General features: G+C 33.4%; 1 protein-coding gene across 5 annotated transcripts; it reads right to left on the reverse strand.

The window, feature by feature from the left end:
* Positions 1-2,069: 2,069 nt before the first annotated feature.
* On the reverse strand, positions 2,070-26,626 carry LOC134274836 (uncharacterized). 5 transcript variants are annotated; one of them, XM_062757073.1, is made up of 2 exons: positions 26,323-26,626; positions 2,070-3,227 (listed from the first exon to the last, which is right to left on the reverse strand). In XM_062757073.1, exons 1-2 carry the CDS (start codon positions 26,340-26,342, stop codon positions 2,162-2,164), a joined length of 1,086 nt encoding a protein of 361 aa, XP_062613057.1. In that variant the 5' UTR covers positions 26,343-26,626; the 3' UTR covers positions 2,070-2,161. The 5 variants fall into 5 exon arrangements, with proteins under 5 accessions (XP_062613057.1, XP_062613056.1, XP_062613055.1 ...); XM_062757072.1 differs by lacking the exon at positions 26,323-26,626 and adding an exon at positions 7,408-7,544; XM_062757071.1 differs by lacking the exon at positions 2,070-3,227 and adding an exon at positions 15,402-16,716 and having other exon boundaries at positions 26,323-26,490.

Raw genomic sequence — 26,626 nt, forward strand, 5'->3', positions numbered from 1 at the left:
TGTTTTTCTTAAGGATAAAATTTGTGGGTTCTTATTTTATACAAAGATTGCTTATTAAATAGGGCAATGACCTTGACCTAAGGTCATTTGTGCAAGTTGAAGGTCACTGATTTTTTAAAAAAATAATTTACGTCCCTATGGATAGCTCTAATTGCTGATTATTACTGATTAACTATTTTGCAAAGGATACCCAGAGGAAGTGACAAATTTTTTGACAAGCTTTTGTCATCTAAAGTAAATTCAATAATTACAAATATGTTGAGAACATACACAATTACACAACTGAATTCTGTTTTTGATTTAGAAAAACGGTGGCCATGGTTACTAAATTTCCAGTTTGTCATAAATACTTTTAAAAAATATACTGTAATGTACGACGGCGTATTAGTGCCATTTTAACAATGTAGAATTTTTTTTTAAATCGTTTTTTTAATTTAATAAATGTGTTGTACAATTTAATAAATCGTTTGTACGATTTATTAAATTCCTTTACAAACGATTTACTAAATTGTACAAACGATTTATGGCAAAATCGTACAAACGATTTAATAAATTGTACAAACGGTTTTTGATTTAATAAATTGTACAATTGATTTAACAAACAAATTGTACAAACGATTTATTAAATTGTACAAACGATTTATTAAATGGTGGCAAACGATTTATTAAATCGTACAAACGATTTATTAAATCGTACAAACAATTTACTAAATCGTACAAACTGATTTAAAAATAATTTATGTTACAAACGATTTACTCTAATTTCTGATTACAAACGATAATTATTGCAAAGGATACAAAGGAATTTACAAAATTTTTACAAAGTTTTTAAATCGTACAAGTACGATTTAATTAAATATGTTGAGAACAAACATTTATTAAATCTGTTGGGTACAAAATTTAAAAAAAATTTCTACATTGTTAAAATACTTTAAAGAAAATAAATTGTAATGACAAGAAAAGTTTTTTTAATGTCTTTAATTTGCAAAAAAAAAAAAAAAAAAAAAAAAAAAAAAAAAAAGCGGAAAAGTAGGTATAAAATTGGTTTTGCACTTGAGTTTTAAATAAAATTAGGATTACAAAGATCAAGGCTTAGAAAGTTTCAAGGACAAAAATACATTATAAAAGCATTATTGCTTTAATACGCAATGCATCAAAAATATAAAAATACTTAAGTCTATATTAAATTCCATGTTCTCAGTGTACATGTGTTTTCATGTATAATAAGGCTTATCACTGTATTTGAAAACAAAAGGCCCTTAGCTCATTTACATAGTAGTAACTCTCATTCGTATTAGTACATGTAGTCTAATTATCTGAAGTAGGCAATAGGTAAATTTCCTTTTGCTTTATGATAGTTCTTCCACATCCAAGATTCCAAACTGAATGTAAGGAACAAACATGGCTCATACACATACATAAAGGATTCTACAACATGGCGTCAGTCAACAAAATAATGTTCATTATGTCTTTATGTATACCCGCACTTTTTAAAGCAGTATTTCACATTTTCTTCTTCAAAATCCTTTTTTAAGGCAGTAACAAATAAATTTCTTGGAAGATGATGGATGGTGTCCTGTGCATCTGACATAAAGTTTTGCAATTTTAAATGTTACCCCAGGGGCAATATGGGTGCCAACATGACGTTTAAGAAACTGGTTCCCTAAATCATCATACGTTCTACACAGTAGCCTAATTATCTTTTGGAAGATAATTGATGGTCTCCTGTAGATGTGCTATAAGGTTTTTCGAATTTTATTTTATTTTATTTTTATTTTATTTTATTGGGGATCAAATGGTGTTGAAATTAAAAATGGAAGTTTTTTTTTTAATACAAAAAGCCCCTGGTGCACAGAAAAAGATTTACATTTGCCTTTATGAAAAATAACTAATAATTTACATCTCATTTATTTAATTCTGTAATTTCAGACTGCTGATGAATTAAGCTCATGATATACATATATTTATATCAGAGATTCATGGGCCACATGTTCATCTGAGCAACTTTATTCGCGATAAGACAAATCTATAAAAAAAATGTACTGTGTAAATTAGAAAATTATCATGGCTTCTTCATCTGTAACCAAAATTTTAAATTAGGACTCTGTATGTAGAGGCAAACACCTTAGTGCGAGTATAATTGTCTTAAGACAGCATCTAGTTATGGTTTTACGAACACATGAACTCTCTGAATTCCATTCCCTCTGTAGTGTTGTTTCCAGTTAGTGGCGAGATACGGGTATCTTATTTTCCCATACCATCGTCCAGCGTTATATCTGATATAGTCCTTTTCATTGTCATACATTACTCCTATAGTCAGCGACCCCCCTTTCTTTGTAACACACCATGCCCTGGCGATTGCAATGATATCTCCCCAAGGATTAATGCCATCGCCGTATCTACCTAGTCCAGAATGTTCCACAGAGCTGAATGTTACAACAGCGTCAAATTCACCGAGGGTATTGTTCAGAAAAGCCATTCTAAATTCTCTAGGAATGTAAGTTTTAATTTGCGGATGCAGGGATTTAATTTCTCCATATTCGAGAGTAACAACTTCTTTCGCGCCGGACTCCAATACGCATGCTTCAACCCATGGATTCTCAGATCCTATGACTAAGACGCGCCCACCTTTGATTCCAGGAGCATTCCTCATTCCATCTCTTAATGCGTTTGTTTCGGAACTTCCATAATTTCCTCCTAAAGCTCCTCTCCTTGCTAGTGAGACCATTTGTTCTACACTTGCTTTTGTCCATACTGGTGTTCTACTTTTTCCGTCGAAATATGGCATATTAAAGTAGTAATCTGATACTGGAAGTCGAAAATTCATTGTAAAATCCTTTAGAAGTCTTTCTGGAATCTTTTTTGGTGCCACCTTCAAACCATGCCCTTTATCAATGTATTCATTTCTAAAGATTGCTATACAGTTTATTGGTGCCGTTATATGGTCGAAATACGGACCTGCAGTGCCAAGTCGTGACGTATTGCAAAGTTGTCCACAGTCGCTTCGTATTACTTCTATTTCAGCATACGGTATCCCATCGTCACCTTTCGGAAGAGTTTTGTATTCCCTGTAGGTTTCTGTGTGTGGAGCAGGGTCGGATATGGAAGGTACTCTTATGTAGTGCTCCCAATGTCTTCGCGACACGAAAAACACAAAAGTGGCCAGCAGAAGAAGAACTGCCACCAAGGTGCATTTATTTCTCGGGCCTTGTATGTTGGTTGCGAATCTGAAATGGAAAGGAAAATAGTTGAAACGTCATGTTCATGACATTTTATGGTTTGGCCTTTTTTGCCTAATTTTGTATAGACTTGCACGTTATATTAAAGGTGATTTGGCTCTTAAATTGTTACAGACTATGCAGATTGAAAAATAAATGTATAATAATGATATTGCATGTACAGAGTATAGCTGATATAAAAAAAATCTTTTGCTAATTAATAGCGTCTTTCTAACCCTATTAGCTTATTTGTCTAATTTTTTGTTGATATTTGGCATAGATTTTTTCTATAAAGGTAAAATATCCCTCTGCTCTAAATTTCATTAATTTTTTTTTTTTAATTTCAAACATTGATTCTCATGAACATCAATAGCATTAGATTCATATGGAAAATAGTTTGAAGTATGAAGTGTTGCTTACTTTTTCAGAAATGGATATGTCTAATCATGATTGAAGAAAATTTGTTGTGTTAAATTGAAAGATCAATAAATTTATAACACAGTAAAATTAAAATTATGAAGTATATTTGAAAATAATATTTACTGTCAATAGACCAACCAGACATGCACTCCAGACCAGGCCTGGGGGCCATAAATATCTGGCGAGCTCACTTTTGATCTCAGTCTCACTTTTCAAGTATTAATTCCATTGTTTAAAGTGCGACTGAGATAAACAAAAAAGAGCCTGTCTAAGTTTATGGCCCCCAGGCCAGGTCTAAAGTATTGGAAAGGTGGCTTTCATGTATAGTTAATTTTGGTTGAGACTTTTTGTCACAATGAATCAAATCTAATTCAACTTAAAAAAAAAAAGATTTGTTGAATTATATATTTTTGTTTTTGTTTTAATAGAAAATATAAACCAGGCGCATGCTAAATTTTATCGTTCATTCAACCCGATACTTAATGAATGGTGCCAACTTTGATCACATTAGTCTGTCACATTCTCATGAATAGAATTTCTTCCTTATTTTCCATAATGTCGATCTAGAGTATTGTGATTTAAATTCAAATATTTTCCTTTAAATGAATTCAGACATTTCATGAACTGTATATACGGAAATAATTAAATATGCATTGGGAAATAGTCATGTCTTGTCAACCCTGAAGTAAAACTTTAAACTTTAATATGATGCACCGTGTCTGTAAGGCTGAGCTTATAGAAACTAATCCTTCACACAATGCCAAGGTGGATCGTGTTAGTCAAATTGTCTTGTTCTTGCATGTTGCAGTGATAGGAAAAAGTTTGTAACCGTGCTTTGCACATTTAAGATGGTTTCTTCTAGATATATTATATATATAGCAGAATAATATTATAGTAGTATTGTAAACTTCAATGAATTTTCTTATAAATTATTCAGGTTTTGTTAGTTTAAAATTGTATGATCTTTTTTTCTTTATCTGCATGTATTATCCAAGTATTATGAGAACTGCTATGTGTTTACAATGTAACACTGGTAATGGAGCTTAGTCAGGGCCACATCCGTGGCAGCTGCCAACTTAGTATTTTATATAAAATATTGTATATGAGTAGGATATGGGAAGTAAACATTTGAAAAAAGATGGTTTCTTAAGGTCAGACGACACGTTCCTCAAGATGTTTTGCATACCTCGGTTATTATATAAAAAAAATATTCAATTGCCATTCTTTTGTGATTCTAAATTGTTTTCAGTTTGTTTAAAAAAGAATAGTATACACCTAATATGGCGACATTTGCAATTCAAAAGATTACCCAGCAAGATTATAGAAGAAAAATCACTCTCCTGATTCTTGCCCAAACGCTTGGTAAGGTACCTCAATTTTAGGAGAGGAAACATGTTTAAGTAGCTATACTTCAATGACAAATTCTTCGGAAAAAGTATATATTTTCAAGGAACGTGTCGCCTGACCATAAGTTTGAAAATTCTATCCACCATGTGACTAGAAGACGGTGTCCATGTATTCTATAAGTATGAATAACTCGTCAGTATCGACTTTCAAAACTGCGACAGTTTGCCATTAAATGCAAATACATGATATAAGTAAACCATTGTGTATCTTACAGTCCTGCATTTGAAAACATGACATTTATCTGCTGAGTTAAAACTACGTATTAAGAGTGCGAAGTGGATTGACTGCTGAAAAGTTATTCCATTAATCCCTTTAAGATCAGCTTAAAATGAATCTTTCACTATTTAAAGTCATGCTGTAATATTGCATGGTTAACACCACTAGAAAAAAGGTTGAAATACTGTGATTTTTGTTGTCATTTTTGATAATGGCATGATTATCAACATAAGTTTGAAAGACAGTTCCATTAACAAAATGAAAAGAGAACAAAGGGATAACCACAACGTTATAATCGGTACTAAAATGATTCAAGTTAGATTAAAGGTACTTGGACACAGATTTGAAGTTAATATTTTCTCATTTTTTCTGTATAATATCACGAATTATATATTTTAATAGCATTTCACACAAAAATTAATTAAAAATCTTATTTCATTTACAAGTTATTAAAACTTTAAATTTTTTGGCGGGTTTGATTGACACATCCTTGCACTTTCACAAATTTTAACTTTTTTCTTAATCCTTAGGAAAAGTGGCAATTTTGATGTGTTTTAATGAGAAATATTAAAACTTTTATCAAGAAAAATAATTTTATTCAGAGTAGAAATGTTAGAAAGCAAAACACCTTCACAAGTATCGTCATTCCGAACTAAGAGATGCGTACAGAGTTTAGCAAATCGTGCACACTCGTGTTATGTATGTCATGTTGTAAATTTTGAATTTACCGGGTGGCAGTAAATACAAAATTTACAAGTTGTCATGTTGTAAATTTTGTATTTACTGTCACCCGGTAAATTCAAAATTTACAACATGACATGTACACAGTTTTTGTAAACAGGGCTCGAGTTCTATTATTGTTTATATTTAGAAATCACCGGATGCGTTCAATCGTCACAGTCTGCTTACCACAACTGCACGGACTGACAATATATTGTGTGTTTGTTTTGCTTTCGAACGTGTCTACTCTGAATTTTCTGGATTATAGTATTAATATTTTTCATTTATACAAAACGAGATTGCCACTTTTCCTAAGGATTAAGAATAAAATTAAATTTGTGAGAGTGCAAGGATATGTCAATCAAACCCGCCGAAAAATTTGAAATTTCAATATCTTTGAAACGAAATAAGATTTTTAATTAATTTTTGTGTGAAATGCTATTAAAATATATAAGTCGTAATATTATAGAGAAAATAATAACTTCAAATCTGTGTCCAAGTACCTTTAAGCTTTTGACATGTTAACAATATGGGATAGGAATTTTTCATGTGAATAAAACCTATAATGAAAATAAGGATAACTAGGGAGACTCGGGTGAGCGTTGCGACCGATGGGTCTCTCAATTAGTTCTGTCTTGAATGTGTCAGACTAAAATTTACTGATTTTAATTCAACTGTGCACTTCACGTTAAATTCCGTTAACAAACACGGATTTGGTAAAGCAAGTACTTAAACTCGCTTTGTGGTAAAACCTGAACGGAACTGATATACACGTAGTCATCTACAAGTTCCTGTTGAACAAGGAGAATGATGAACAGGGCCCTAAACCCACCCATTGTTTTCACATTATTATAACATTAATTAAAAATAAGTTCACTCGAAAAAAAGATACAAAAGCAACTCCAGTTCTCTTTTAGTTTTGTAGTCCTATCAAAACAGATTTATTCTGCCAATGAAAAGAATGAGATTATACTAAACTTAGCATCATTTTTATGAGTTTAAAATCGCCGTAGTGTTTTTCAGTCAGCGACCTTATTTTGTTTCCGAAGTTCCTTATGGCCTAAAATTTGACATCATTTGAAAAGTCTGTTTCCAAGAAAAATGGTTCTTTTACAAGATTTTTTTTTCCAAAATATTTCAAAAGAGTTATCCTTCGTGGTTGAGGATCGGGTATCCTTAAATTAATGGCTTCAGAGACAAAGTTAGATTACATTTTTATCTCTGTGCAATTGAATGTCTCAAAAGATAACATTAGCATCTTTGCCATCGGGTATTCGTACAGAAAAGATATGTTGACATCACGTGTTTTTTTTTTCAGTCCAGCATATTTCAACTAATATATTGGTTAGAAAGATTGTAACAGAATGCATTTAAATTCAGTGTTGACAAAATACAGTGGAAAATAAAAAAATAAATAAATAAATACCTTGATGCCGTAGCACTCATTTCTTCCTCACCACTGGTTTGTATATTGTTAAATAAAATTGCAATCGATATTTTGCAATACAAGCTTTGTCATACGTATACTGCAGACATGTTCAATATGGTTACCCAACCATATCAACACGGATCAGGAGAAATAGAATTAACCAAAGGGAGCTTTTAATACTGTGACTCTGTATATTTAAATACCACCTAAATCATATCTGAATACGTGGCTTGGTAAAAAAAAAGAAGTTTTGTAGGAATCAGTCGTCCAGAGAAATTAAATTCTAAAAGATGGAATTTCAAATTTTCAAGTCTGAACCGGTTTTAAAACGAGGAGTATTCTCTTTTTACTCGTTTGTCAGAAAACACATTTTTAAAAGTAACACTTGAGTTAATTTTTATCTTTTACTGCAATGTTTTACCACCAAGTAGAGCTGAAATAGTATTATTTTTTTCATTCCTCTTTGTTGAAATTGTTTTGTTCATTTGTAAATTCATTCTATGGTCGTTATAATGTCCTTGTTAGCAAATATAACTTATAGCTAACACTGGATCGTATTTTGGCTGCCATGTTTCATATCCATTGTTATAAGGCTTTTCTAATACCAGATTAAGCTACGGAGTATTCTGTCGACCTGCATGATCAATACTGACCAACGGTCAGCACGGTATGCTTACTTCTCCAAGACGCCCCACCTCTGAAATTTCTGTGGGGCGGGGAAGGGGACTGGGTTTTAGTTTTATGCAAAGTTGCTTGTAGATTTTTCAAGATTGATTACTATTCATTACCTTTGCCTTTTTCATTGTAAATTTAATATTATATGTAAAGTTTCAAGAGGATTACTTGTAAACCTTCGATCGGGCTTCAAGAAATATAAGTGAAAAAGACATGGTTCAACCCTATAAAACTAAGATGAGCTCAATTTTGATCTCAGTATCACTTTTCCACTACTATTTCCTTTGGTGAAAGATTCTTGCAGGTCAAACAATACGTAAAAAAAATTATATTATCCTTCAATAAATCATGCTAACAAAAGTGGTGGCAATGAAGACAAGAGGCCCATAGGCCACATTGCTCACCTGAGTTACTTTGCCCATGCTGTTCTTTACTAGATGTCCTCCTTGTTTACATCTATTGTGACCCCGTCTTACCCCTAAGGATCATGATTTTAACAATTTAGAATACAATATCCCAGGATACCCCAGTGGTTCTTGGGAAGAAGATTTTTAAAGAGTTTTCCTATATATTTCAATGTAAAACTTTGATTCCATATTGTGGCCCCGCCCTAACCCCGGGGTCATGATTTAAACAATTTAGAATATACTCTATCCCAGGATACTTCCACATAGTCTTCAGCTTTTCTAGCCAGGTGGTTCTTCAGAAGAAGATTTTTTAATGACTCCACCCTTTTTGTCTTTTCTCCACTTGTAAGAGGACTTTGCCCTTCATTTTAACAATTTAAACCCCCCTTTATCCAAGGATGCTTTGTACCAAGTTTGGTTAACATTAGCCAAGTGGTTCTTGAAAAGGAGTTGAAAAATTACAGACAGACGGACGACGTACAACGGATCATCAGAAAAACTTTCAGCTCAGGTGAGCTAAAAAGGTTTTAAGTGGTATTAGAAGAACTGACGAGTAAATAATGTTTTGTTTTTGTTTAATGTCCCTCGAATTTTTTTCACTCAAATGGAGACACCACCACTTGCAGGTGGAGAGCTGAAAATTGTATCCTAAGTTTATATTCGGCACTTAGAGCCATTGAGCAGTGGAAGGTCTTTTTCTTGCCAAAACCTACAGCAACACGGGATGTGGGTTTATACGGTCTCGTCCGAAGAACCGGTCTCCACGTCCCACAGTGGGATTCGAACCCGCGACGTATGGACCAACTCCTTACCTGCGACTCTGTGCATGTGCTCTAACCAATGCGCCACACGGGCCACGACGAGTGAATAAAGACATCTTTATTGTCGTCAAGACGTAGGAATAATAATAAAACATGTTAATTTCAAAGAGTTTAAATTAGTATATCTCATGTGTTAAAGGTCGCCCGCGTGGCGCAGTGGTTAGAGCGTCTGCTCTGGAGTCGCGAAGTAAGGATTTGAACCTTACTTCGCGGGTTCGAATCCCACTGTCAGACGTGGAGACCGGTCTTCGGATGAGACCGTATAAACCGAGGTCCCGTGTTGCAGTAGGTGCTGGCACGAAAAAGATTCCCCCGTGATCAAAGGTCCTGAGTGTTGAGTATAGGAGAAAATTTGCAGCTCTCCACCGGCAAGTGGTGGCGTCTCCATATGAATGAAAAATTCTCGAGAGGGACGTAATATATAAACAATCAACTCATGCGTTAAGCCCTGGAGGCCTCTGTGATAAAATATACATAACCTACATTTTATACAGATTCCTGCTAAACACAATGTCTGAAGAAGATTGACTTGTTTGTGGATTGACAATTATTGATTTTGTTAATAATTTATCTTCACTCACGGTATAGATTTGCCATTTCAGATATTTGGACTTTTTGGATTTAATCATGAAAATCATTTTCCCCCCATTTATAATGAAGGCTCTATACAAGCAGATTCAGCACAAGGATAAGAAAACAGACGGAGAGAATGGGTCTGGTGAACAGATAGTTAAGTTTTTTTCTTCACCATTGCTAGCAAGTTTACAAAACTTGAGTTACAAAAGGAAGCAACGGAATATTCATTTAGCTGTGAAAAAATTATCTGTAAGCCAAGTCCCTTTTGTATTGGAGCAGAGGATCTTAAAATATTGGATAATTTATTTCCCGAATGATTATAAAAGGTTTTTATTAATTATTTTGAATGAGATCACAGAAATTTCTACTAATTCCTCAATAGGGTTCAAAAACAATCAAGGCTAGATTACTTGTATATAGCTTTTCATTTCATTTATTACCATTTCAGTTTCTGAACCATGCTTACAACATGGATTATGCGCTTGGTAAGAGCCATGGTTTTATTTCAATTTATATTGATGGGATAAGCAAGGGTTTGATGAAAGTCCCTTCAAGAACGTTTCTTTAAGTTGGGTCGCCACAAGATGCTTGTGAGAGGCTGAAATATTATGTCCTGTACGACATTAATGACCTTTTGAGTGTGCAACAAGGTTCCGGTTTGTACGATCTTATCCGAAGGACAGGACCCAAGATCATGAAACAAGACTTTAATTCAAGTTAATTTTCAATGAACTATCAGATGTTTATTAAATGTCTTTTTATTCTCTTAATTTGCACATTTTCTACTCTTATGCGGGACCCGTTTAGTGCCTTTGAAGCAGGTTCATTCTTGAGTCTTTTGATTTTGTTAGCTGTTGTATCAAATGATGATGCATATACTACATGTATATGACTCAATTAAACAGAAAGAGATTCCTTAAAAATTACATAATTTATTCAATCCAGGGACGGATGTTTCGATATAATTTGTTTCGCGTGAGGCATACCTTACAATCATGTACTTTATCAATATATTCTTTTGGGGAAGCTTTAATTTGATATCTCGATTTATACTGAAAGGAAAAAGAAACGCAGGGTAAACTTTTGAGGTGAATTAAATTTGTTTTTCTTGAAATACTCTTTAGATTTCCTATCTACCTTTTAAAATCATCCTTCAAAAAGATATAACCAAATTCTCATATGATTTTGTCTAATTATTCATAAGTTATTGAAGCTCAAATGAGGATACCCCCCAAAAGTGAAAATCGAAAACTCTCATTATCTTCAATGTCTATCTCGTGCATTTGTCAGCGTCTTATTTCTCCTTTGCATGGAATTTCATCAGAGTGTTTATCTTTCAAATCCTGGCTATATTTAGCATGGGTAACCACGCCAAAAATAAGTCAAATGGCGCGCGCATGCGCCAGTGAGAGGAATTCAACCGTAAGTTGACTGGCTCTAAAAACCAAATTGCAGAATTGTTTTCTTTCAAATTTCGTATGAATGTAATGATTATAATCATCTACTCTATAAATGGCTGTTTTTGTGGCAGTAAGGTGGCGATTTAAGAGATGGCAGGACGAATAACCCGCTCCTAACATGACTCTGTTTCGCGTTACCGTCATCGTCACGGTTGATTGAAAACCACTCCGGACCTTCTCTGACAACGGCTAAAACGTTTTATGGGGGAAAATTTACAAGAGACTGCTTAGTAAACTGTTGTTGTCTTTTTCATTAATTACGCAATTCGAAAACAAGACCCCATTGAACTTCTGTAAACTGTGCCAAGATTGCAATAAATTCATAATGTCTCTTAATATTGAAAAACGATGTGCATACCTCATATGCATCAAATAATGCAACAAGATTTGTTGACAAACTCGTCGTTATCAAATTGCACGTGTTTTGGGCTTTTTAGCGTTTTCCTTACGTGACGTCATAAATTTTACGGTTGAGTAATTCTGAATATTGATTTTCATGCACAGTAGCTAAATTTCCCTTCTGACCAATTTTCGTAATTTTCGGTCATGTGGTCAAATTTTTATCGAAAATTATGCTACCCTGCGTTTCTTTTTCCTTTCAGTATATTAAGATTGTACAAATTCATTCCTATGTATAACGTCACCTACGTGTACCCATATAAGTTTCCTAGAAAATGTTAGATTAAATTTAAACAGACAAACAATTGAGCAGTTTTGAAAGGATTTACTCTGGTCTGTTTTTACTAATAGCACCTAAAAACTGCATTCTGTGGGAGATATTGACATATTCTGAACCTTTGAGCTGAGATAATCATTTTAACTTGCAGATTTAGTGAAGAGGATCATTCAGCAATATAAGCCTACGTGATGTACAAACAACAAAACATGATGTAACCATCAACTGTCGCCCGGAAAATATTTAAAGTAAACAATGGAAATTAATGACTCTTGGTCATCAGACCGCTTCGATATGTGTGAAAAGGCATACGTCAAATTGATGGAGACGATAGTCGCGAATATTTGGAAAACTTATAGTCGGATAAATGTCAATCAAACGATACCGTTTTAAATTTCAATTCCTCGAGTAAATGTTGGCTGCATAAGATATAAATTGAAGTTAGACACATGCATCACCTATATTCAAAAATGTATTTAATTTTCAATTTTAGAATACCAGTATATAAAATACGAACTGTGCAGAGTACGTTTTTATGCGAGAAGTAAAATTCGATGTTCTAAAAAAAGGGACCTGTCGTTTTTTCGATAAAAAATGATAAACAACTTTATATATTAAATATGAAAAACATATATATTTTTACAGATTCACTTTATGGAAGTAAATATATTATGTATCTCGTAATTTATAAAGGGAAAGAACATTCTGATTAACAATCTTTGCAATGTTTAGAAAACCTTTAATTTTGAATAACTACTCCCACCCCAATCCCCATATACCAACACTTAAACTTATATGTATAGAGCAGCCCGGTCCTCCGAGCTGCAATATCGACAGTGTCTTAATTCTTCCAGAAACTATATACTACGTTAATGCTCATTGGATAGGTTTAGACTGGCTTTTTGACCCCTGGAACTTTTAGTGGGTCTGTCGGAATGATGCGATTGTTCATAATTTAAAAGCTGTTGTCATCCCTGTTATAAGTAGTGTATTGATTTAAAGAAATATGATACACAGATGTCTCAGAAAGGTCACAAAATTTGATTTGTCAATTTCACATCTTTTTCTTTGTTTTATATACAGTTTTCAACTATTTTTTTAAATTAGAAAACATAAAGCACATGCTAGTCTATTTACCCACATGTAATATATATTTTTTATCAGATAGATCCTTATGAAAATTTAGATGGGAAGCGTGCACTTTGTGAAAGTGTCTTAAATTAGAGCTTTTAAGAATTCCTATTGCAGCACTGTTACATGTAAAGATATACTAGAATATATAAAGGTGTCGCTGACGCGATGTGGTTGCGGCTCTTTAGTCGAAGGTGTCGGGTCTAATTTAAAGGGGAATTGCTAACAATCATTGACATTTTGAAAAAAATTATAAATTTATACAATTTCTAAAATTCCAGAAAATGAAATCATTTGATGATATAAACCAGGTTTAAAAGTACATGTACCATGAAATAATATACATGTATAAAGATGTAAACGAGAAGCGCATAGCACTTTGGTTACATGTAGAGCGTTGCTTTTTTGGCCCACGAAGCATCTTCACTAACCAAGAGTTTCCGATTCGAAATCTTAGTGCTTGGCTAGCGAAGATGACCGCGGAGAAGAAGTTGATCCTTACAAAGCAGGATCGGATCCCACTGCGGGGGGTTGGGAGCGTTCCTTTGGACGAGACCGTATAAGGTGACGTCAAAAGTCGCACGAAAAAGATCCTGCTCAAAAGCCCTATAAGTGCCGAAAACAGGTGCAAGCATCTCCCCTACACTTGGTGGTGTCTTCTCAAAACGAGTAAGACATTTTCGAAAGGACATTAAACGAACAAACGGATCATCTTTGCCAGGGCGTCATCATTGTAAAATAAGACGCACATTATGTGCTGATATGTTTGACCAAGTCACTTAATTGGTGAAAAGTGGGTTTGCTAAATGTACACTGTTTGGCGAAATGAACCATATTCCAACACCACTTTTTGCTTCTTTTTAGCAAAAATCATTCTGTAATGTTCAGAACATAACTCAATATGTGTGCGAGTCTTCATCTCCTTGCAGAACTGATGATCCCTGCAGAAGGTTACAGGATACTAATTTTACCCCTATTTCATTGACCACGCAAGTAGTACATGTACCAGTTTTAAAACAGAGTTTTTGTTTTGTTTTTTTTAAATCTTGGGGGTGTATATATATACTATATGGGGTGGAATTGGGTTATTTTAGGGAATAGATGGAAAGGAGAGGGTCTGAAAAAAAATATAAAATTAAGAATAATGGGAATTTTACTATTAAGTGCGTAGTAGGAAGGGTGTAAAAAGGTCATTGTTTACCTGTTTCTCAAAGGGAAATGGAAATATGCAGGGTAGGGGTTAATTGCGGTGCCATAGCAAGGCTTGTAGACTACGGAATTTTCTGAGATTTGAGAATAAGTTTGGCCTTGAATTGAACTAGCTCTGTGCCAAATTTCAGATGAGTTGAGGCGGTGAATTTTTTAAATGATTTTTTATGTTGTAAAGGAATGTATAGCAAAATAATTGGTAGTCCGTGTCCAGAAAATTTTACAGATCGGAGAGCTAGGAGCCATCTTCTATCCATAGAAAAATCAGTATATTGTTTGATAATTGGACACAAGAAAGCACTAGGTTCTAATTGTCTTGCCATCAGACCGGATAAATATTTTACGATATTTCGGATTGCCTTCATTTCAGAACCAAGGGGGAGGAGGAGCTATGAACAAGGGTTATGATAGCTGCATAACTGTAGCGTTATGATTCTTTAAATATTCATCTTTTACCATACCTCTATAGATCCTGAAATGCAAAAATTGTGCAATTTACGAAGCAAAAGTTTCTACGCACGGTTGTATGGGAGAATTCCTCCACTTTTCAGCATCACCCAATCAACTACCTTTCATTTACTAATTGATGATATTTTGTAATGTAACCATATTTTATCCACTTTCTGACCCTTTTTATTCGTCTTTACAGACCCATAAACTCTCTTGTTGTGAATTTGTTGTTGGTTGGCAGAAAATTCAAGACAAGCAATTTTTGTTTGTCTGTAGAGAAGATTATGCTGAAAAATTGAGAAATTCTCCCAAACCGTGCGCTGAAAATATGGATCTGTAGCGTTATGGTCAAAGACAAATACATACAAAAAGATTTAAATCGAGAGACAGCTCATTTTTTCTGTGTGCAGTAAACGTACATATTCACGTTTTTCAATGGGTGGCACTGTATGTAGCTCCCTGGTCCTCCATCCAGATATCTTTTCAGACCAGTGAGCTACAGATCTGCAGTCTTGTCGAGGAAGAGGAAATATGTGCTGTCTGATATATCCGCGGAGGAAATGTAAATTGAAACTAAAACGATACAATGGTTTAAAACTTTAATGGTAAAAATATATGCAATACATTCAATGTTAATATAGTAGAAGGTTCACGTTGGATTTACAATTACAAGATCTTTTTTCCCAGTTATTCATCCAAGTGTGCCAAATACAGTTACTGATTTCTTAATTATCTACATCAGACACGGCATATATTCTTTGCTCATACACACAATACACGGACATAAATAATTTATTTTTATTCTAGTCATTTTCAGACCCTCTTATTAGATTTAAGGTTTTAAAAACACATGAACTCTCTGAATTCCATTCCCTCTGTAGTGTTGTTTCCAGTTAGTGGCGAGATACGGGTATCTTATTTTCCCATACCACCTCCCAGCATTGTATCTTATATAGTCTTTTTCATTATCATACATTACTCCAATTGTCATTGAAGCCCCTTTCTTTGCAACACACCATGCCCTGGCGATCGCTATGATATCTCCCCAGGGGTTTAGTCCGTCACCATATCTACCTAGTCCAGAATGTTCCACAGAGCTAAATGTTACCACAGCGTCAAATTCACCAAGTGTATTATTAAGAAAAGCCTTCCTAAATTCCCTAGGAATGTAAGCTTTAATTTGCGGATGCAGGGATTTAATTTCTCCATATTCAAGAGTAACAACTTCTTTCGCGCCAGCCTCCAGTACGCATGCCTCAACCCATGGACTCTCGGATCCTATGACTAAGACGCGCCCACCTTTGACGCCAGGAGCATGCTGTAATCCATCTCTTAATGCGTTTGTTTCAGAACTTCCATAAGCCCCACCTAAAATTCCTCTCTTTGCTAGAGAGATCTGTTGTTCTACACTTTCTCTTGTCCATACTGGTGTTCTACTCTTTGTGTTGAGATATGGCATATTGAAGTACCACTCCGTCACTGGCAGTTGAAAATTCATTGTGTAGTCTTTAAGAAGTCTATCTGGAATCTTCCTTGGTGCTACTTTCAAACCATGTCCTTTGTCAATAAATTCATTTTTAAAAATTGCTTCACAGTTTATTGGTGCTGTCACGTGGTTAAAATACGGACCAGGTGTGCCAGGTCGCGACGTATTGCAGAGCTGCCCACAGTCTCTTCGTATCTGTTCTATTTCTCCATACGGAATTCCGTCCTCAGTTTTTGGAAGAGCAACAGTTACTGTTTTATATACAGTTCTATCAACTTTTGGGTCGGAGACGGATAATATGTTCACATATTGTGTCCAGTTTTTTCGTGGCACAAAAAACATGAATCCGGCCACCAAAAGAACTACTGCAAACACGCTGTATTTGTGACGTGAAGCATGTATGTTGGTCATCATTCTGAAAACAAAATAGAAATGTCATTACATTTTATTTCAAAAGCACTTTAAACTTAATGCCTTATCCAATTGAAGGGCTCATTGAGATTTTCTGATTTATTTTTTCGTCTGTCTGTTAACTTCTTACATTTTTAATTTCTTCTCCAGGCCCAAATTCAATCATATACTAGTAGTTGACACACACTAGAAAGCTCTATATAAAATATCTCATGTGAAGCCAGGACCAAACAGACTTCCATTTGGAGAAAATGTCAAAAATTAAAATAGGGTATGAACATTTCTCAATCATGTCAAGAATCACATGGTCACAGAAAATGAAAAATCCGAAACTTTCATTCAATTCTGAGGCTATTGTTAATCTTTTTCTAAAATCATTAGCTAAGGGCTAAAATTGATGGTCATATTTTACGAAGAATACGAATGTTTAAGAAAAAAATCTTCAGATCTGCGAATAAAGAACATTACTGTACAGTGAATTAGCTGACTTGCAATATTCCACAGCTGCAGAGCTCTATCTTGATTGCAGAACACTATATGGTGGTTACAGTATAATTCAAAAGTTTTTTAAGCCTGGTTATGATAATATAAATATGTTTTTTATACCATATACGTCCAGGAGTTTTATATGCTATGAAACATGCAGAGTCGACAAGTATAAATACATTACATTGTATTGAAACAGAAAAAAACACACAGTGCTCGGTAGTATACATTGTATATATACTTGACCTCTTTTCTGCATATCTTGATTTGTAAAAAAGTTAATTAATGCACATCATAAGTGTTAGCCGTTCTCTATATAGGATGTAACATGTAAATATGTTGTGAAAAAAAATGTTTATGTACATGTTTTAGTAGACATTATACTAAACAGAAACTATAAGTTACTAGTATTTACATGAAATATATGGGGATAACGAACAGTATTCAAGCTCAAAAGTCCATAAAACAATACAAAATAGGAGCAGAGCAAACACGGACCCCCGAAACATCAGAGGTGGGATCAGGTGTCATGGAGGAGTGAGCATCCCCTGCCGACCGGTTGCGCCCGCCGTGTGCTCTTTGTCATGATCGGGAAATAACGGGAAAATCCGTCGTCAATTCAATGTATAAATAATAAACTAAAAATTAGTATGAAAAACGTCAGTCAGCATTTTACTCAATGATAAATTGTATTTGCTGACAAGGACATTGTATCGACCATAGAACTTTCTGAATGAAATGATGTATCAGTCTAGCTCTTTGTCCTTTGTATCCTCCAAAGTTAAAATCACCGTTTAAATATGAATATGGTAAAAAATAAACTCACTTTATGTCAAGTACAAAAAATACAGTTATCTCCTTAAGTAGTACTATCAAATATAATTAAGCCATGTTCAAAACTAAGAAATCGACAAGTCACAGAACTTGGGCATCATAACAGAAAAATCTTTAACTTCGTTTAATCTAAATTATTAATAATTAAATAAATGAATTGAATACTGGCAAAACATATTTCTTTTAAGACCAAACAGAATATAATTTTTGACTTAAATTGGACAGAAAGCTCTCTTGATGTAAAGCAAGAATCTCGACATAAATACTCGTAAATGCTATTTGTTTTTAGCTTCCATGAGGTACATATATACCAGTACATGTAATAAATTTTCATGGACCGTTTAATGCGGGGACATGTAATAAATTTTCATGGACCATGCGGGGATCAGGGGACACCCTTATCCTGGGATATTTGCTTAACAAACTTTTTCCCGTGAGTCAGGCTAAAAATGAGGGTGACTTCTGGGAATGGCACCTCACTTCTGCATTAAATTTTAAATGTTTCTGTTTACATGCATTGCGGCCATGTTGGAGCTATAAATGCGGAAGAGTGAAAAACAAAACAAAAACAAAGAAACAAATCATTGGCGATTTTGTACAAGTACAGTTTCCCCGAGTCAATTGTATGAATTGCCTCTCCATTTGCCCTGATCTTTCTTTTTCTAATTTTTTTTTTTTTTTTGGTATTTTTACACCGTCCTTAGAAAATGAATTATTATTATTCTCCAAAAGTTACATACCTACTTGGTTTATCTGTAATCTTCAGCTCTGATTGTACTTGTAAATTAAGAATCGCCCTAACTCTAGGAAACGACACTCTACTGGTTTATTTCTCCATGTATGAGACTTGTAATTTACAGTGAAGACAACCGACAACTGAGATGATGGTTAAGACGGAAACTGAACTGTGTCGGAAATTAACGCTATATACAATCTAGATTGTACGGTTACCTAGGGAACCCTCAATTGTGAACACTTAAATCACTATTCGGGTTTAAGGAATTAATACAAATTTTATTAAATTATAATGACCTTGCTGGTCAACTGCGCCCCCCTGCTATGCTCCACAAGGAACGAAGGGGACTAATGCGCCCCCTGCTATGCTCCACAAGGAACGAAGGGGACTTATGCGCCCCCTGCTATGCTCCACAAGGGACGAAGGGGACTAAGTTAGTAGATCAAATGCTGTTAACATTTATACATCATTCTTAGAATCATATTATTAAAATTTCGAAAACAAGATCTGTTAAAAGTTATTAACAAAAATGATCCATGATTTTTTGCAATATTTTACATGCACAGGTTTAAACTATGATCATATCTAAATAGCTTGTATTGAATTATATGTAAGATGCATATAAATTGTCTTTTTATGCACCCGGATCGATAGATTCGGGGCGTATATTGTTTTTGTCCTGTCTGTCTGTCTGTTTGTTTGTCTGCAACCTTCACCATAACTTTTGAACCATGAAAGATAGAGACTTCATATTTTGTATGCATACTCTTTCAAATGACACAAAGGTCAATGACCTTGTGAACTTGACTGTGACCTATATGCTAAAATTAGCATTTTTGAACCCTCACCATAACGTTTGAACCACGAGAGATAGAGATTTCATATTTGGTATGCATACTCCACTAATCAAGTTCTTTCGATTGACACCAAGGTCAATGACGTTGTGACCTTGACTGTGACCTATATGCTAAAAATAGCTTATTTCGAACTTAGTTGCCGCCGGGCGCATAGTGTTTCACAAACACATCTTGTTCATTCAATTTTAAGGTTAGTGTTTGAAAAAAAAAGTCCATTTTATTCAGTATTCCATTTTAAAAAGATTTCAATTGTATAATTAATACACTTTCATTTCGGTAATATAGAGTCCAAAAAAAAAAAAAACTCCTCGACCATTTCGTCATTTCAACTAATTAAACAACTTGATGTTAAAACTTAAATGCATGCAGTGATATGGTTTGTTTAGACAATGTATTATCAATTGCAGAATTTTCAAATAAGATTTTTCGTCATTTGCTAAATTCCACAGAAATAATAAATGAGCCTTCCAGGCTAAAAATACTTGCAGAAAATATGAATTCAATATGAAAAAAATAAGACTAAAATTAATGTTCTTGTACCTGCATATCTGTTTATAGAACATTCAAAAAGATTTTTTTTACATTTAAAAAAAATCATTACATGATATTTAAGTAAAATGAATGAGATAAACTGCATAAATTTCGATTTTACATTCAAAGTTCCCCAATAATGTACATTGTATTTTAAGATGATGAAAGTTGTATTTAGATTTTAAGGTTAATGACTAAAGGGTAGAATTTTGAACATTACATTATGTGGGAAGTATACAACTTTTATATATATATATATATATATATATATATATATATATATATATATATATATATATATATATATATATATATATATATATATATTTTTTTTTGATATTTGCATCATTCTTGTAATACAAGCCAAATAGGTTCCTCAATTTACACCAATGCAGACATGCCTCCAATTGTATGTCTGTGCTTATAGCAGGTGTCCTTTGATTTTTGTTTTCATTTTTTTTTAATATTCCAAAACAATCACAATGTGGTGTTTTCTGAAAAAAATGTCATTCCCCAACTTATAGAGAGAGAGAGAGAGAGAGAGAGAGAGAGAGAGAGAGAGAGTCATGGAAAGATTTAAAAGGTTGTACTTTTAATTTGTTAAGCGGTTTAAGTGTTGGTCTATGATGTAACATAAGAATTTAAACATGTGGTATTTGTTGTTATTATGTTCAGTTTCTTATTTTTGCCTAAGAAAGATTTTCTTTCTTTTTTTCTTGAACCAAATTTCAGCAGGGGGTGGGGGTGTGGAAAAAAACCTCTGATTATCCTTGGCAGTGCGTTTGGGGTTGAAAAAGTATTTATAATACATGAAATAGGTGATCATCAGTAATCTAAATGTTTAAAGACTGAGAGTAGAACTTGCCATCACAAAAAAACCTAAATATGGATCCCTGTAGGACAGGAAGTCAAAGGTTGTGAAGACCTGTAGAAAGGGAAATGAAGGGAAGGAAACAGACACTTGGATTTTAACTTGCAGAGAGAAAGAAACAGATCAAATATAGAGAGGACTATTCATGTAAATATACGTTTTTATATGGAGAAACGGAATTGAGCCGTGGAAGTTGATCTACAGGACACATTTCTCAATGTGTTTCCGTTTTTAATGTCCCCGTAAACGAAGTTTCGGGGCTATATAGTTTTTGTCGTGTCCGTCCGTCTGTCTGTCTATAGCTGTCTAGCTGTCTCTCTTTCTGTCTGTTTGTCTGCAAAAACTTTAACCTTGGCCATACCTTTTGATTTAGTGGAGCTATGACATTCATATTTCACACGTGTTTTCCTCGTGACAAGCCCTTTCTTTGGATACCACCAAATTTGACCTTGACCTTAGAGTTTGACCCACTTTTACACAAAATTTTTTAACTTTTACTTTGGCCATATCTTTTGAACATTAGATACCAGGACTTTTATACTTAATATATGTAGTCTTTGTGGCAAGACCTTTCATTGAGTACCAACAACTTTGACCTTGACCTTGTAGATTTCCGTACTTATGAAAAAAACTTTAACCTTGGCTATTACTTATAAATGGTAAGGGCTTATACTTCATATATGTAATCCTTGTGAGAAGACGCTGTATAGGATACCAAGAACTTTGACCCTTTGACGTTGACTTTGTAGTTTGATCTACTTTTAAAATACAACCTTGATATAATTTAAGGGTTAGAACTAGGGCTTTCATACTTCACATATTTAATCATTGTGACAAGACCTTTCATTTGATATCAAGAATCTTGACCTTTTGACCTTGACCTTGGAGATTGACCCATTTGTACACAAAAAATCCAGATTTATATTTTGGCCCTAATTTTTAAACGGTAGAAACTAGGAACTTCATATTTCAAATGTCAATTCTTTGCGGAAAAACCTTTCATTTGAAACCAACAATTTTGACCTTTTGACCTTGACCTTGGACATTTCCGTACTTGTGAAAAAACTTTAACCTTGACCATAATTTTTGAACGGTAAGGGCTTTCATACTTCACATATGTAATACTTGTGAGAAGACTTTTCATTGGATTTCAACAACTTTGATCCTTTGACCTTGACCTTGAAGTTTGACCAACTGTTTACAAACTTTAACCTTGTCCATAACTTTTCATCGGTAAGGGTCAGCACTTTCATACTTCCCATATGTAATCTTTTAGACAAGGCCTTTCTTTAGAAACCAACAACCTTGACCCTTTGACCTTGACTCCGGAATTTGTCGTACCTTTAAAAACGTTAACCTTGGTCTTAACCTTTGAACAGGTGGTGATAGGGTTTTATATTTCTCATTTGTATTTCTTGTGGAAAGGCCTTACTTTAGGTACCAACATATTTGATTTGCATTTGAGAAAGCTTAACCTTCGCTATGTTGCCATACGGGGGCATCAGTGTTTCACAAACACATCTTGTTTAAATCTGTAACAAAACATTTGCCTAGTGGGTCAGTGTTATGAAAAATGCATCCAAAACAGTAACATCTCAGTCATTTTGTCAAGTCTAATCGCAAAGCTTCAGTGACGTTAAGGTTTCGTCAAAGGTCAACATGACTAAAAAATTATTTTTACAATAGCTCAAAACTATATGTGGTATAAAGTCAATACATTTACAGTTTATAAATATATAATTGATTAATAAATAGAAAGTATCGCTTCATAACAAATATGTTTAAAAAGATATTTTTTGAGAGAAATTGTATCAGAAAATATGCATATTGAAAGAAAAATGCACCTGCTTAATTCTGTCTTTTTTGTGAAAACTATCATTGCAGAAATAATATATGTTTATCATTGAAGGGCAAGTTGGACATGAATGGTCTCTGAAAGGCTGTTATTGAAAGCATGACATGTATAAAGACAAGACCCCTATAACATACGCCATTTGCAATGTACTTTCACTTTCAAGTCTTAATATTTGGACAAAATAAACAAGGAAAACAACTTTCCAGAGGCTATCCAAGTCCAACTTGTCCTTCATTGATAAACATATTTTGTTTCTGCAATAATGGTTTTCACTAAGAGCGCGGAATTAATTATGTGTATTTTTTGAAAATATATGCATTTTTAAGAATAATTTTTAGCAATTAATATTTTTTCCAAGTATTTTTTTATCATGATACTTTCTATCTGTTAATCAATGAAAAATTTATAAACTGTAAAAGTTTTAAACTTTATACCCCATATGGTTTTGGGGCTATTGTAAAAATAAATTTTTGGACATGTTGACCTTTGACGAAACCTTAAAGGTAATACAGTGTACCATATTATATAAACCAGTTTTATTGTTTGAAGAAAGAATAGGACCTAAGTGAAATAACATGAGGGAGGAAAAAAAATCAATTATGTACTATAGAAATCTTAGCATTGATTTTACAAAAATTTATTGATATAGGCAAGCAAATCAATGACTCATTTGTACAATAAAATGACTCAAATGTGTATGCATTTAAGCTTTCAAGAATAAGTCCTTCCTTGCTTCCCAGCTCGATAAAAATGGACTACCCAGCCGGATGCGCACAAGAGGACTCAATGCAATGTCCTGATGTTGGTTGTTTAGCGGTTCATTAATCCAGGATATTACATTAAGAAGATTGGAAGAAAGGGTAGCCCAAAGTTTAAAGTTGGTTAAAGGCTGTGTACGTGTACAGGACACGTATCTTAAAGATAATTTAACGAATGCTCATAGAAGTTTGGAAATGTAAAGAAAAATTCTATAGAAAGGTTATTGAAATTCTTTCCTGCAGACACATGCCCTCTATGCACAGTGCTGAAAGGGTGAACTTAAAAAAAAAAGAAAGACTGAACACGTAATTATTAATCTGTGTTAAAAATGTACCAATGAAATTTCTATAACTCTGCGTTTTTCTTTTGATACTGACGAAATGATCTCATTGATATCTTGAGATGCGAAAAATTAGGCCAAAAAATGTTACCAAAAATGTCAGGAGAGCAAAATTGTCTTGTGATATTTATTTTCTTCATTTTTAGGACCAGTTAAATAAATAACAATAGTTATACCAGGTATTGTAATTACAGTTTGTTTCCTGATAAAATTAAATATATTTAAGCTTTAAATTTAGACTGTAGTAACTTTTGTTTGACCAATTCATGGCCATGACTGATGCTGATAAAATAAAGACCATTTCAAGAAGGTTGCAGAAAAGAATGTAACACTATACGACAGGCAAATCAAAATAAAGGAATGTGCAAAGTGTGAAATGATAACTGTTAAACCACACATAGGTTTTTTACAGAAAATGTTAACTTAAATCCCAAGCTGCTGTTTTTAGAGTTGAGTATATACATGTTTGTGCATAAACATTCATGTCAGTGGTGCAATTTTTTATGGTTTGCTTCCCAACTTGATAAATATCATTTTTGTGCTATTTTGACAAGATTTTTTTTCTCGAAATAAATCAATCATTTACTGGATCTATCAAGTTTTCAAATTCATACACCCATGTCATCAAACCAGATGTGTTTTTTTTTCGGGGAGGGGGGGGGGGTTAATTAATTATAATTAAATTCTGAAAAATGTATCACCATTGAGACTATGGAACATGTTCTGATGTTTCTTTGCAATTCTACTTTAGAGTTCCACACTCTTAGTCAGGAGTGCAACAAATTGCTAGAAAAAAAACATGTATTAGTAATAATTTCACGGTGTAAAATATTACCTTTTTGGACTTAAATTAGTGTTAATTAGCCTTTTGAACTTTGTGTAAATTGTTAAAAAAAACTTTTCTCATGTTCAACAAAAAAGATTAATTCTACAAATTACGCACAGCTTTATTCCTACCTGAAGCACAATCAGATCGAGATGGACAGTTAATCTCTTAATTGACTTCTGTTTACATTTGTTGACATATTCTTTTTCCTACTTTAATTATATTACTTGTATATACATGCAGTTAAAATGTCATCATTTGCTCAATACTTGTTTGATTCACGGTGTTTCTATACTTTTTTTGTTAATCCTTCTGTTTTGGTTCAGTATGTATATGTTTTGTTGTTAAAAGATTATATTCAGTTAAATTGAATGAAAAACACTACATGCTAATTCTATATTAAAGTGGGGGAAAATGTAACGCCTGTTGTTTAATGAATCTTAATTGGTTCAAGAGGAACAGAAAAATTCACGGTCGACCCAGAAAAAAGTATTAAAACCTGGACAAATCAACCCATAATACTAGTAATTAATTTTAAAATGAAATGTTGGTTTGAATGGTTCTTTCCCATGAAGTAAAATGTCTGATAAAGTATTCATTTGTCTTCTTTACTTTTTCTTAAAGCTGTAAAGTTTAATGACATAAATAAAGAAACAATTCGTGATATAAAAATTAAATTTAAACAATTTCATGCTTTTTAATCATGAAAATTATTGGGACCTTTAAAATATTACACAATATCAATACAACCTAATTTTGCCAAAACTTTCTAACCTTTTAACTTTAACATGTTTAAATCTGTTCAAAATCTGTTCTTAATTTTCAAAAATAATTATTACTGAAACAATTAGAAAACTTTTAAAGCATCGTACACAAAGTAAACCAATGAAGTGTAAGTATTGTGGATGCTTACTAGGGAATCTATATTAGATAGAACCCCAGAGTCAAGAAACAAACTTAGATTCAAGTCAAATTTTCATTCGTCTGTAATATTTTTATTAATATTTTACTTAATCTCTAAATTTGCATATTTCAACACTTTTAACAGAAAATATCCAAATACATTTTGATTTTAGACTGTTTGACTTCCACAATATTTAAGTACAACCTAAATATTGTGACTTAAGCTTAAGATTTTTCATGATCCCGGGGCCATGTATTCTTATGATCAACGAAAAGAAAAAAACTGTTTATTATAAAAGAAATCTGAATTTTCTCTGTAGCAAAGTCGATATATTCCAGAAAAATCCTCACTTTATTGGGTAATTAACCGAACGTCACTATTTTCCAATTCTTTATTGGGTGTGTTCTTTACGTTAAAATTGCATTTCCCTCCTTTAAAATACATATCAAGTAAAGTAATTGGGATGTAGAATCCTACCTTATTTACGCTGAGAAAAAAAAATATATAATGAATATATTTTTCATTAAATAAAAAAGGAAATATCTTTCGAATAAATGCTTTCCAACTCAACAGGGAAAAAATACAATACATATATAACTAATTATACATACCTTGATGCCGTGGCGTTCATGTTCACTATAATCTAAATACTGCCAAATAAGAAATGTAACTCTTTTGTTATTCGTATTCTGCAGCCATTATCAATATGGCTACCCGGCCAACGTGGAAAGAATAGAACCGGGCAAGTTGAGTGCAGAGAAGTGTGACGTTGTATTCAATACAGCTTATTACACATGCGTGTGGAAAACCTCTGAAAAAGTCAGTCAACTGGAGAATTAAAAATAAACCATTAATTTATAAATAGTGGTGTGAAGGGTTTTACTTGAGGTATTTAAATTAAAACATCATTTCCCG

The sequence above is a fragment of the Saccostrea cucullata genome, unplaced genomic scaffold (genome assembly GCF_032062105.1).
Source record: "Saccostrea cucullata isolate Sc308-1 unplaced genomic scaffold, CSIRO_AGI_Scuc_v1 ctg123, whole genome shotgun sequence".
NCBI lineage: Eukaryota > Metazoa > Mollusca > Bivalvia > Ostreida > Ostreidae > Saccostrea > Saccostrea cuccullata.